The sequence below is a fragment of the Callorhinchus milii genome, unplaced genomic scaffold, assembly GCF_018977255.1.
Source record: "Callorhinchus milii isolate IMCB2004 unplaced genomic scaffold, IMCB_Cmil_1.0 Scaffold50, whole genome shotgun sequence".
Taxonomy (NCBI): Eukaryota; Metazoa; Chordata; class Chondrichthyes; order Chimaeriformes; family Callorhinchidae; genus Callorhinchus; species Callorhinchus milii.
The window spans coordinates 208,199-220,429 of NW_024704791.1; the positions used below are offsets into that span (position 1 = coordinate 208,199).

General features: G+C 44.9%; 1 protein-coding gene across 5 annotated transcripts in view; it reads left to right on the top strand.

Annotated features, from left to right (window-relative positions):
• Nucleotides 1-12,231, top strand: part of LOC103175056 (liprin-beta-2) — a 65,149-nt gene that overhangs the window by 38,017 nt on the left and 14,901 nt on the right. For all 5 annotated transcript variants that reach the window (XM_007887799.2, XM_007887802.2, XM_007887798.2 and 2 more), the window contains 7 exons: nt 2,818-2,949; nt 4,425-4,517; nt 7,085-7,196; nt 7,924-7,956; nt 10,890-10,951; nt 11,614-11,689; nt 12,104-12,210. In XM_007887799.2, the coding sequence (XP_007885990.2) occupies nt 2,818-2,949; nt 4,425-4,517; nt 7,085-7,196; nt 7,924-7,956; nt 10,890-10,951; nt 11,614-11,689; nt 12,104-12,210 (615 nt within the window). The remainder of the gene's footprint in view (nt 1-2,817; nt 2,950-4,424; nt 4,518-7,084; nt 7,197-7,923; nt 7,957-10,889; nt 10,952-11,613; nt 11,690-12,103; nt 12,211-12,231) is intronic.

The window sequence follows — 12,231 nt, forward strand, 5'->3', positions numbered from 1 at the left end:
GAACTTGTCTTAATAGCACAACTCAACTAATAGCATACTAAAAAAACAACCATCCCCCAGTGACTGTAAAGTGAATTGACTGTATATTTTGTGGGCGAAACGCGGCAGCCAATTGTGCACAGCAGCGTCCCACACGCAGTCGTGGATTAAGCGACCAGGTTATTATTATTTATTTTATTATTTTTTTGAAGGGATTATTATCCCGGAAAAGCAATCCGCCAATCGACTATCAACCGGGTTCCTATTTACTGCTGGGTAAACAGAGGTGTCTGGAGTAAGGAACCTTGCCCAGCATTTCGCCCTGACCCGGGAACCAAATCCAGATCTTTCTCTTGTGAGGCGAGTGCTCTAACTACTGAGCTACAGGACTTGAGATCTGGGTAGGACTCAGCTCAGTCAGCCCCTGTGGTTTGTTGCCTTTGTTGAGGCTAATGGGCAAGGCTACCAGTGCCTGCGGGACCCAAACCGCAAACGCAGGGAAAGAGCCGAACACCTTCAGGAGAGCAGACAATTGAAACAATTAACACAGTTACTGTCAGGTCAATGAACTCCTGCGTTTCGCATTTATCGCCGGAGAGTGACGTTTCAATCAGATACTTTGCAATTTGCTGACTTGTTCTGAACGTGAAGCCAAATTTCCTGTTTACTTTGGCTTTGACTCTGTTCTGATCAAGCCGTGAACTTTATTGGCTGCAACTTACGGTTCACAAATAGTCCTGCACAATTTCATTCAGTCTAAACAGCCGGGTGCAGTTATTTACACGGCCCCTCTTTAGAAATGAAGCCATACCCAACGCCTTTGCTTTGTGATGTCCTGTGTGTACCACTGGGCATCGATCAGCTGTGAGTGTAAAGCTGTCGTGCTGTTCAAACTCTTAACTGTGCAGTGGAGCCTTTCAAGGTCAGTCTGGGAGTAAAGCTTTTGGCATGTCTAGGTGGAGAAAGCTAGCAGATATCACCCATTAGTACAGCCTTGGGCACAATTGGTTTTGATGTAGTTTTAAATAACTTACGGACTGCACGCTTAAATGGCAAAAGTATCCCATTAGAGTCCAAGCTGTTAGAGATCAAACAATTCCCATAGCTCAATGCCTTCATCTTTTAGTCGTATCGTTATTGACTTTCCCAATCGAGCGAGCGCACAATCACAAACCATGGCCTGGAAGTGGGACATTTCCTTTGAAGTTGGAGGGAAATGTGGGCTGAAATTGCTGTACACAATAAACTCTTGAATTGTTCCTAATCTTTGCCTATCCAATCTCACTCACAAAGTGTACTGTGTACAGGGATGTAAACTAAGGATCTGAAGCATGTGTTTGGTTTACAGTGGCCACTGACTTGCTGTTGTTTTGGTACCTACCTTTGCAAATGGGCAGCATCCAAACCAAAACACTTCAATCAGTTGACTCATTGCCACGTAATCTCTGTCAAGTGTCTCATATTCTCCTTTGCGGGTCGAATATAGGATGTGTCTCGATGTCGGATGTCAGATCCCAACTGGAGCTGATCAGTTTCCATTTGTTGAAGGGGTGGGGGCTGTGTCAGGTTGCAGAAAACTTCCCCTGAACTATTTGTCCCACATTGCAATTGCACACGGACCTCAACCCATGTCCTAATGGTATCAATCGAGGATTATCGAGAGGTGGAGTCTGGGCTGTGACGGGTACAAAGAGGGAGGTTAGAATTCTTTTTCCACGTGATTGTTGAGTGTGGAACACATTAGGGCTGTTGAGGCCGAGTTCATAACCACATTTCAAAGGGAATTAGGTCAACGCTTGAGAAAATTGAAAGGTTTGGAGACTGAGAAGAGGAATTGAAGGACATAGAGTGTGTGTGGGGGGCGTTGATAACATGCTTGTGCACTGTTGGAGGTGCCTTCCTTCAGATGAGATGTTAAACTGAGGTCCTGTTCTGTTCAGATGGGCATTAAAGATCCCAATTTGAAAAGAGAAGGGATTTTCTAACATGTGTCCTGGCCAACAATCCCCCAGATAAAATCTGTCATTCACTTCATGGTTGTTTGTGTTTGTGGGACATTGCTGTTCATAAATCTGCTGCTAACGTTCGCGCACAAAATACACTGGCTACACTTTACAGTAAATGCTATGAGACATTTTGAGATATCAGTTTCAGTGGCCTTTCTCCTCCCTCCAGCTCGGGTGTACAGTCAGCTGTATAAGACGCTTTGAGACTTCCTCCTGACATGAAAGGCGCTGTATTAATGTGAATTGTGGTTTAGTGGTGTAACATGCTAGTTAATTGTGTGTCAGTGGCTGATTTTTCTCTCTCGCTTCACAAAGACTTGTTCTCATACTTGAACTTGTCGTATTTTGACCTTTTTCCCTGCGCCTTTTACCCCCTTTGCTGACTCTTCAGCTTTGGGTTGAACTGCTTCGCCTGGTATTTGTGTACATTCAAATTCCAGCTCTGGCTGGCGCTCTCAATATTTCACTTGCAAATTTCGGTTAGTTGTCAGACGCATAGCCGTTGTTGGAGCAAAAAAAAACTTCTTGACAATTAGCTTCTAAAAATACTTCTGCTTTCTCCTACACTGAAGCTTCTCAGTAGGGACAGTCGATTGGTGATTCCCTCATCGCCTATAGAGCAAAAGCACAAGCTGCTCAACTGGGGCAGTGAGATTGCGATGTTATCTGGGGAATGAATACTAACTCTGTAATCAGCATTGGGATTTTGAAACATTTTTTTTCTTGATAACAAATCTCTGGAGACCTTTTCAAACCGAACATAATGAGATAAAAGTTGAAATATTGCCATAACTCTCTCTCTCTCTCTCTCTCTACACGTTTTGGTTTTAAGGAGTTGATTAGCAGAACGGCACTTGAGAGCCAGAAACTGGACCTAATGGCAGAAGTCTCCAACCTTAAGATTAAGTTGGCGGGGATCGAGAAAGATCAAGAGGAATGTGAAGAGAAAAGTCTGAAGAATGAGGTTGGTTGATCAGGAATAGTCACATTTTATTATAAAACATTCACCATTGTAAATAATGATGACTTCACTTCACGGCTGTTTGTTGGCTGTGCACAATTGGCTGCCACCTTCGCCTACAAAATGCAGTCACTGCACCTTATGGTATGTCCTGCATTGAAACATCCTCCTGATGTGACAGGCGCGACATCAAATCCCCCAAAAATCCAGGTAGGACCTCCGATTAACTTAATCTGAATGACGGCACCTCTGACAATACCCCCCCACCCGCAGCCTAGACTATGTGAGTTTAAAAGTCCCGACGTGGGGCTTGAACCCACAACCTTCTAACTCGGGAGAGAGCCCCATGGACTGAGCCTGGCCAATGACACCTTGAAAAAAGTACTCGCTTACCCTGTTTTATGAAAAGGAAAACTGTGGTGACACACGGTTTAGAATCGATCAGTGAGAAGGAAGGAAGGAGGTTTTTGGTTCAATATCAGGACTGACATGCGATGTGCACGGACACCAGTCACAGTGGCTGGTTGCCACGGTGTGCAGTCAGCTTCGGTTTAAGTGGTCGTGTGCGTAAAGTTCTGGAGACATTTGTGACAGCTCAGGCCAGGAGCCAGGGACTCTCCTGGAGCTCCCTCACTTGTGTTGCTGGCCAACATTACTATTGAGCAGTGTCAGGATTTAACCCGAGCCTCTCTGCCTGCTGTACATCAGCGCACAGACAACAAATGGTCTCTTTGTCTTCTCCTTTTGGCCGAATGAGCCAAAACACCAGCTTGGACTTTGATCAAATGCTTGAGCTCACTGTCGTCTTCCAGGCCTAACTGAGGGCTTTTGCTGAGCGAGTGAACGAGGGGCAGGATAGCCGGTTGATCCCAGGCTGGTTGGCTGACGGCCGTCATCATGTGGAGCTGTAGTTTCAGCGCAAAAATATTTACAGTTCCCATAAATAAAACTAGGCATGTTTATACTGCAGCCGGCCCGTCAGCGATGTCTGACTGCAGTTTGGAGAGGTTTCACTGAACCAGAGAGTTCTGGTGTTTAAATGTAAACGTGACTGTCAAGTTGAGATCCGCACAACCCGGTTTCTACATTGCACTATGTCACTGCTTCTACTCTTCCTCATCCTCAGCACAACCTGGTATTACTGGGAAGATCGGGGGTGAGGGTTAAAGGAAGGGAAATGTACATTGTACAGCAGGAATCTTGGGTGAGAGGGAGAAACAGTACAATGCTGATTTCCTTCATAAGAATTCCCACTTGAAATTGCCGCACTTTAAAGCCGGCTGATATAAACATTCTGTCCTGTCAGGACAGTGCGTAAACTTGATTCAGTGGAAAACATGGTGTCAGCCTGGCTCAGCCGGTCACACACTCACCTCCGAAACTGAAGTGTTTTGAGGGATTGTTCAGATTCTTCAGTGAGTTGAAGACTTTTCCACTTCACATGTCTCTCTCTTTCTCTCTCTCTCTCGATGTTTCAGGGTTTGCTTCTGGAGTTACGCAGCTTGAAGTGCAAAGTGGAAGAACTGGAGAACGAAAAAAATCAATACGAGAAGAAACTGAAAACAACTAAGGTAAACGCACCTGCCGTTCATTCATCCACCCGGGTTCTGGCGGGAAATACAATTGATGGCTGTGCTGTGACTATCTTATCCCATCCCAGAGTAGGAATTCCAGCAGGGTCTGGATTTACTTTATTGATGACTTGTTTTAGAGAGTCCAGCATTTGAGAAGAAACTTGGAGCAGATCAGGGCAAGGGAGATGTGAAGTGGGTGGCTGGGAGGATGAATGCCATGTTCACTGCTCCGTCTTAATAAACAGTTGAATTTTTTGTTTTTTTTAAACACTCCTTTCAAAGTTACTCTTACGCACATCTGTGGGTTTCCGCACATGTCGGACACACTTTAGACTGACCCTAAAAAATAAACCAACGTGGACAGTGACTGTCTCAGCATGAAATACCCCACACAGTCAAGCATAACCTTCTAATTAATTTCTAACGTTTCTCTGTTTCCCTGCCTACTCTTTTTTTTCTTAGCAGGTTGAATAGCTGCTGTGTACGTGTTGAGAATGCGGGGCTTACAAGGCAGGACAGCAACCATTTAGGTCTTTGGTGGAGCACTGGATGCTATGTTTTCACTGTTTCTCTCGAGCTGTTACTCTGGCTTTCTTTTCTTCTAGCTTTCTCTTTCTTGCTCCCTCCACCTCTATTACCAGTCCTTAATGGCCAAGCTGTCTCGACTGAAACACACAGTCGCACAGATGCAAATAGAGAAGCATCAGTGGGAGAAGAAATGGCCAGCCACTCAGGTGCTCTTTGATATCTCAGCACTCGTCTGTGTGTTAATCTGTGTTCACGGTAATCTTTGGCAATAACCAGAGAGTGAGGGACGTTATGTTGCTTTTAGTCCTGTGGGGTAATGGAGAGGACCCAGGTTCAATTCCCGGGCAGGCGAAACCTTAGGCAAGGCAATGGCGAAAGAGCGGGGGGAGTGGGACTGGTTGAGTAGCTCTTTCAAAAAGCCGGCACAGGCACGATGGGCCAAATGGTCTCCTTCTGTGCTGTAATATTCCTATGATTCTATGAACCCCTTCAGCCCGAACGATCCTGGCTCTGCGTTCACTCTGCATTTTCCTATAAAGCGTGAAGAAGAAATCTGTTCATCATAGGCTGTGGCCACAAAGCCATTCGCAAAGTCCGAACGGGAATGTTTCCCCGGTTTAGCTTCACTTGCATCCCAGTTGCTGCTTCAAACCCATATTCAGTGCAAGGAGCCATTAAATACAGGAAGTGGCGCTGGAATTAATTACTGCTTTCACAGCTGACGAGTAGCAACACAGCAAGTGTCCTGGCAGGAATTAGAGAGACTGCATTCCTCGACTCACTGGACATATCAAATGATCCTACAGTCATGTGGAGGCCATAACAGAACTGTACTGAATGCATCAACACTTGGCAACTCAATCTGTGTCACTTTTGGGACAAGTGGCTTCACAATTCCCTTCTCAGCCCCGTGCAGATGCAGTGAGTTTTCAGTCATGGTGCAAGTAAGCACCAGGGTCCCCAATGGTCAGTTTAGGGCAAAAGGTAATATACTAGGGGCAGCTTAAAGCTTCACTGGTGGTCATAAGCACTTTGAGACGCTGTCCGACGTGAAGGGCACTACATAAATGCTAGTTTGCTCTCTTTGACGGCCTTCAGCCCCCCCCCCCCCCCCCCCCCCCCCCCCCCCCCCTGCCATTCCCCCCCGTCATGACCCACGTGCAGCCTACGTCCTGACTAAGCTTATAAATGATCTTGTTTTTGTTTTTGCTGCTGTTGTCACCGTTAACAATAAGACCAGTGTGGAGTTGAAGTTCCATTGTTTGTCAATGTAGGAACGATAGTCTTATCTCCATTGTATGGGTATGGCGGGAGTCTTTGGATGCTGAAAGACAAGTCGACTCCTCTTGCTTTAATGCTTCTTGATGATACTTGTTAAATTGCTGAGATTCCTGCTCTAGTTTGGCATCTATTGCACGAGAATTGACCTAAAGAACTTAACAAAGTGGGTCGACCAAACTGAGCATTGCTCATTGGAACCAAACTGCAATTTCAGCCCCGCATGTGTTCACACATCCCATCCAGCGAGGAGCCATCATAGACCAAGCTACATGGTTCTACAGCTTCCCTTCCTACTCGTTAACTTCTCTTTAATTCTGATCCCTCATTTAAATAAGAAAGATTTCTTCCCTTCTTTACTCTTGTTTTCTCTCCTACTCTCCTTGTTCTCACACTCTTGTCAAGTGCACAGCTTTTATCTCTCACTTCTTTCTCCTCTCCCCTCCTCACTGCCATCATCCCTTCAAGTCTTGCTCCAAGTCATAATGTCCTTATTTTTCAGTCCACTGTTCAAGTGATGTCATTGCCATGAATCCAAACCTAAAGCATGTTCTCTTTTCCCATCCTTGCCTTCCGATGGTTCAGATTGGAGACTGCTCTGTGGCACGATAACCTTTCACATGACAAGCCCTGTTGTGTTCCAGGGCTCAATGATAACGTGTCCGAATGATAATTAATCATCCCGCTTACAGAGTGAAATGGCTCCGCGTGTGGCTGCCACTCAATAGCTGTTGATGTTGACTTTTCCCATTCCGCAGGCTGAAATCACAGAGCTCCAGGAGCAGCTGCTCAGTAAAGATATGGAAATTGAACGACTACAGAGCCAGCTGTCTTCAAGAGCTTCCGTACAGAGTGACGGGTCCGACAGAGGTAAGAGTAGCCTGAGCTACCCGCTTAGCACCACAGTTTGAGCCTTTCGTTTGTGCGAGACGTTAACTGTGGCTGTATCTGCACAGCAGTTAAGGCACAAGAGTAGACTCGGCCCGAGCACAACACAGGGAGGTTCCCAAGAGCTGCCACTGGATAGTGATGAGGAATGGGAAGCCCGAGTTTTGATTCCCTTCCTCTCCACCACTCTCCCCTTTGGATATTAGGACCTACAGTACTTTTTTAAAAAAAAACATTGCACAAAATTGTGGCTCTGGAATCATGTGTGCGCGCTGTGTGTGTGAGCGCGCTGTGTGCGTGAGCGCGCTGTATGCGTGTGCGCGCTGTGTGCGTGTGCGCGCTGTGTGCGTGTGCGCGCTGTGTGCGATGTATATGCGCGAGCTGGAACTACGCAAAGCAAATGATGCACTTAAAGAGGAATCAATGACTATCAATGCAATTTGAGCAGTCATTTTATTTTCCTTCCTCTTTCAAAACCCATCTCGAAACGTATTTCTTTGATCACACTTTTAGTCATCTTCCCTCTCCCTCCGCCCGGCTCGAGCGCCCGGCAAGAGGGAATTGAGATGTCCTCCTGAAGTGACAGTCGCTGCATAAATGTATATTGTATTGTATTTGAAAGTTCAAAATCTAATTATTTTTTGCTTTTTTTTCGCCTACTTTTACATAACCTTTCCTCTCCTCGCACTGTCCACCTGTGGCGTCATAGAGGACATGTATAGGAGAAAGCTGAAAGAAAAACGTAAGCTTTCATGGACTGTTTGTAGGGTGGGAGGTTGGTGATGGGTGAGCGGGGGGCTTTGTGCTGCGTATACGTCATTCGCTCATTCGCTGCTCGGTGGCTTCGCACGTCTGTGTTGAACTTTCATCAAGCAAACAGCTGGCAGGCAGGTAACTCCGGTAATCCAATGCAAATATGCTGAACACATTGAAATTTGAGAAGCATGTCTCTGTTTTGTGACCCAGAGCAACCCCCAACCTCCCCCCCCCCCTCCCCAAAACAAAAATACCCTTTTAAGTGGTTTGTTTGCCAGTTCCTGCTGCCTTTACTTAGATGACACTGGCTTGAAAATATGGCTCTAATTTATCTTGGGCTTAGCAGCACCGGGAATCGGAACAAAATTATCCACACCCGGGCAGGACCTTCGAGTTAATTCCGCACAGTGATATTCTGTTTTGCAGCGTGAATGTGGCTTTGAAAACTTGGTTGTACTATTTTGACTTCCTAAAGCAACTCAACTCACAGGGACAAAGGAATCATTTTTACTGTTTTTTTTTAAGATAATGTTCTGCTATTGCCCTTAAATATCTGAGCAGAGAATCCAAACATTCAAACCTAATAACGTTCCCCTCCGTGAGGCTTGCTTTCTGCCTTTGGCAGTGGTAAGTTCAGTCAGTGCAAGCAGACACACAGACACTAGTTACAGTTCAGAGCTGCCCAGCTGACTGACGATGTGTGTGAGTGTGTGTGAGTCTGACTGATTGACTAAACCGTACACAGGCCAAAGACATGACCAAATCTGTATCTACAGGACCAGCTGTGATGATGCTGTTTCTAAATCTCACGTACTCTCTGCAGGCCTCAAACTGGGAGAAAGACTTAAGCGGGGAGATAGATGTACATGTTCAGTCTATTAGGCAGATCCACTTAGTTTGGGCATTTCTTTATGGAGTTAGACCCATTTCAAACCAATTGGTTGCTGTGTTTCGCCCACAAGATGTACAGTCAATTCACTTCACAGTGTATTACTAGCCATGTCTCACTAGACTCCCAGCTTAAAAACAAAGTCCAGCTCTTTTGGAGCTGTTTTAGTGAGAGCGTCTCAGAGGAAATGCCACAACATTCCACGCACTGTTTTCCTGGCTCACACCCTCGAGCTGCTGAACTGCCCGACTTCTTCCTGCTGTGTGTCTGTTGTGCTTTTCCTGGATATCAGGTGCTTCTCACCTGCAGGCACTGCACTTTACAGTGAAACCTTGTGAAGCGTTCTCCTGACATGAAAGGCACTGTATCAAATGTGAGGATTATTATTAATGTTATTAATTGGTGAGCAATTCCATTGAGTCACCTCCCCCCCCGCCCCCCTTTTTGAGAACATGAATCTTGCTTCATCCACTTGCATTAACAATTTGGATTTATATAGCGCCCTCCACGCCGGACGGCGTCTCAGAGCACTTCACAGTAGTGTTGGTGTTTCATCAGCTAAAGGCTCAAAATAAGCATTACAATACAATACACCCATTTATACAGCACTTTTCACATTGGGAGGACGGCAAAGCAAACAGAATTATGTAGAAATCTTTTTTGGACACACACTGCCTCTTTGTCCTTCAAGGTTTATTTACTTAAATCTACGTCAGCCTGAAAAAAACATTTAACAGTCACTTTTTAAAAAAAGACAAAATCAAACCAGCACGATGTCTGGGCTTTAGTATTGGCCACGTTTTGATAGTTTTTTTTCTTTCTTGGGTGCACATGGATCAAAGTTTAAGGGCAAGCGAGTCAAAGTGCAGATTTGACACTCCGACCTCCTATATTTTGTGGGTGCTCTTGGCTCTACAGTTGTTAACAGGGGAAGGGGAGATGTTGGAGGGGAGCGGGGGAGACGGAGTGGGGGAGCAGGAAGAGGAACCGTATCCACTTGTCTGTTATGGGGCATAAAATGGTCGTTCAAAGAGCTGGTCGGAATAAAACGAGACTATTTTCACCAAGAGAAGCCCCTGACCAAATTGCAGAGCAACAGTTTCAGTCCAGCATTTTTGCATTGGGATATAGCTCTGGGGGGAAATTCGCTTTGAACCAATATTATAAGCTCTTACCAAACCTGCTCGGTTGCTTGTTGAAACTGACACGTCCATTGGGCAAAACGCCATGCTTTTATTTAAACAGAATGTCGCTTTGTTCCCTGTGTATTTATTTATGTTCACTTTGCAACTTTGTGCTCAATACTATTGCTTTTCCACTTTGCTCCTTTCAGCTCGGCAGCAGCGTTAATTTTACCGCTTGCCAGACCTGCACCGTAGGATTGGATAGTGTTATGTTCTGTGCGCTCCATCTGCGTTAGGTGACTAGCCTGTAGCTCACTGACCTGTCGGCATAATCGTATCAATGCAAAACACTGTACGATGGTGATTTATGCTGAAGTGAGCAAAATAGCAGGTTCTTGCAAATCAGCCAGGCTCAGTCGGGAGCACTCTCGCCTCTGAGTCAGAAGGTTGTGGGTTCAACATTAGGGCTTTGTACTCACAATCTGGGCTGGAAAAGTGCTGCATTATTAGAGATCCTCTCTTTCAGACGGGATATCAAACCCAAGGTCCCGTCTACCTGTTTAGGTGGATGTTAAGGATCCCATGGTACCTTTCGGAAAAAGGGAGCAGGAAGTTTTTCCCAGTGTGGTTACCAATGATTTCACAGATAAAAATTGGTCATTCATTTCCTTACTGTCTGTTCGTGGGTCGCTATTCTGCACAAATTGGCTGTTGTGATCACCTACTAATGCACAGTCTCACACTTCACAGTAAAAATCTTGTGAAGTGCTTTGAGACACTTTTTACCATTTCTTCTTGAACTCAGCACATCCGGCTGTTTTCACAAATGCAACCTTTTAAATTTATAATTCCATTAAAATAGTGTCTTTTGGCCGAGTGATGCCAAACTTAATGTTTATTTTCCAGATCAAGAGGTTCAAAGATTAAAGGTCGGATTGGATTCCTTGCTAGCTGCAAACGAAGAAAAGGTGAGCAGGAATAGGTTTGTCCTTACCCCGCGTACACCAGGGGATTGACTCTGAAAGTCAATGGTGAATATGTATTAACTTGTGCAGCTCAAAGCACCAACAAGCAAAGGCAGCAGTTAATATGTATTATGAGATCTTGGGTTAAATATTTGTTATTGCGGATCAAATCCAACTAACCTTTAAGATAGTATCATTATACATTGGGTTGTACAACAGAACCCCATTATTTATTTACAGCAAAATTGGGGTGTGGAACCCGAACTTTTACTTAACCAAGAGAAATCCTGAAATTGGTGTTTTGACTCCGTGCGTTTCAAAACGCAGGCTAAGGTGTGAGAAGGCAAAATGGCCAACTTCCAGGTCATCAGATCACTGCTGACGTGACTTCTTGAAGTCACTTCACGGCAGCCTATTACCCCGGAGGTCAACCATTTTGGCTTCCGACCTGCAGTGAATACAGAAGCATAAACCGGATGCCACTGACTATTCACCGACCAGCACAGTATAACCGGGTTCCCCTGTAACAGAAACCTAAGTAAATTCTCTTGCACAGAATGCGATACTGAAGGGATATTTTAGTAAATACAATAACTGTTGCTCTCGTTCATTAAGAAATTCCCCGGGAATGTTTTTATGTTAAAGCTGATTTTATTCTATGGCAGGACCGACGGATAGAGGAGTTGAGTCGATTGCTGAACCAGTACAAAATGATGAAGCAGATGGTGCTAATGGCTCAAGGTAAGTGGCTGGTAAACATGCAAAACCAAAATGAATTTTGAAGAAATCATTAAAGGGATTATAGTGTAAATAGTGGGCATTTGGGACAAGGTCACAATCTATCACTAATCTATATAATGCAAATTTACATTGATAAAAGCACTTTTCATATCGGGAGGACATCCGACCCCCATAATCTTTCCCCCACCCCGACCCCCATAATCTTTCTGTCATCAATCGGCTGTAAAAGGTATTTCAGTATTTGATTTTTACCAAATACGATTTGACAGTGGATTGAGTTGGAAAAATCTAAACTAGAAGATGTGAATTTATAGAATTTATTTTAATATCTGACTAGCATTGATTAGCAGTTTGTGTCTCTGCTCGACAGTTGGTTTTTAAAGGATCCGTTAACATCTTAAAACCTTCTTTCAGGCCCTTCTGATAGAAGACCATTAGGAAGCAGTGAAGAGGAGCTGAGTATGTGCTCAATGGTTCGATCGCCCACCAATACTACACACTCGGAAGCAGCGAGATCAGAGGTATGGATGCCTGAAACGGCT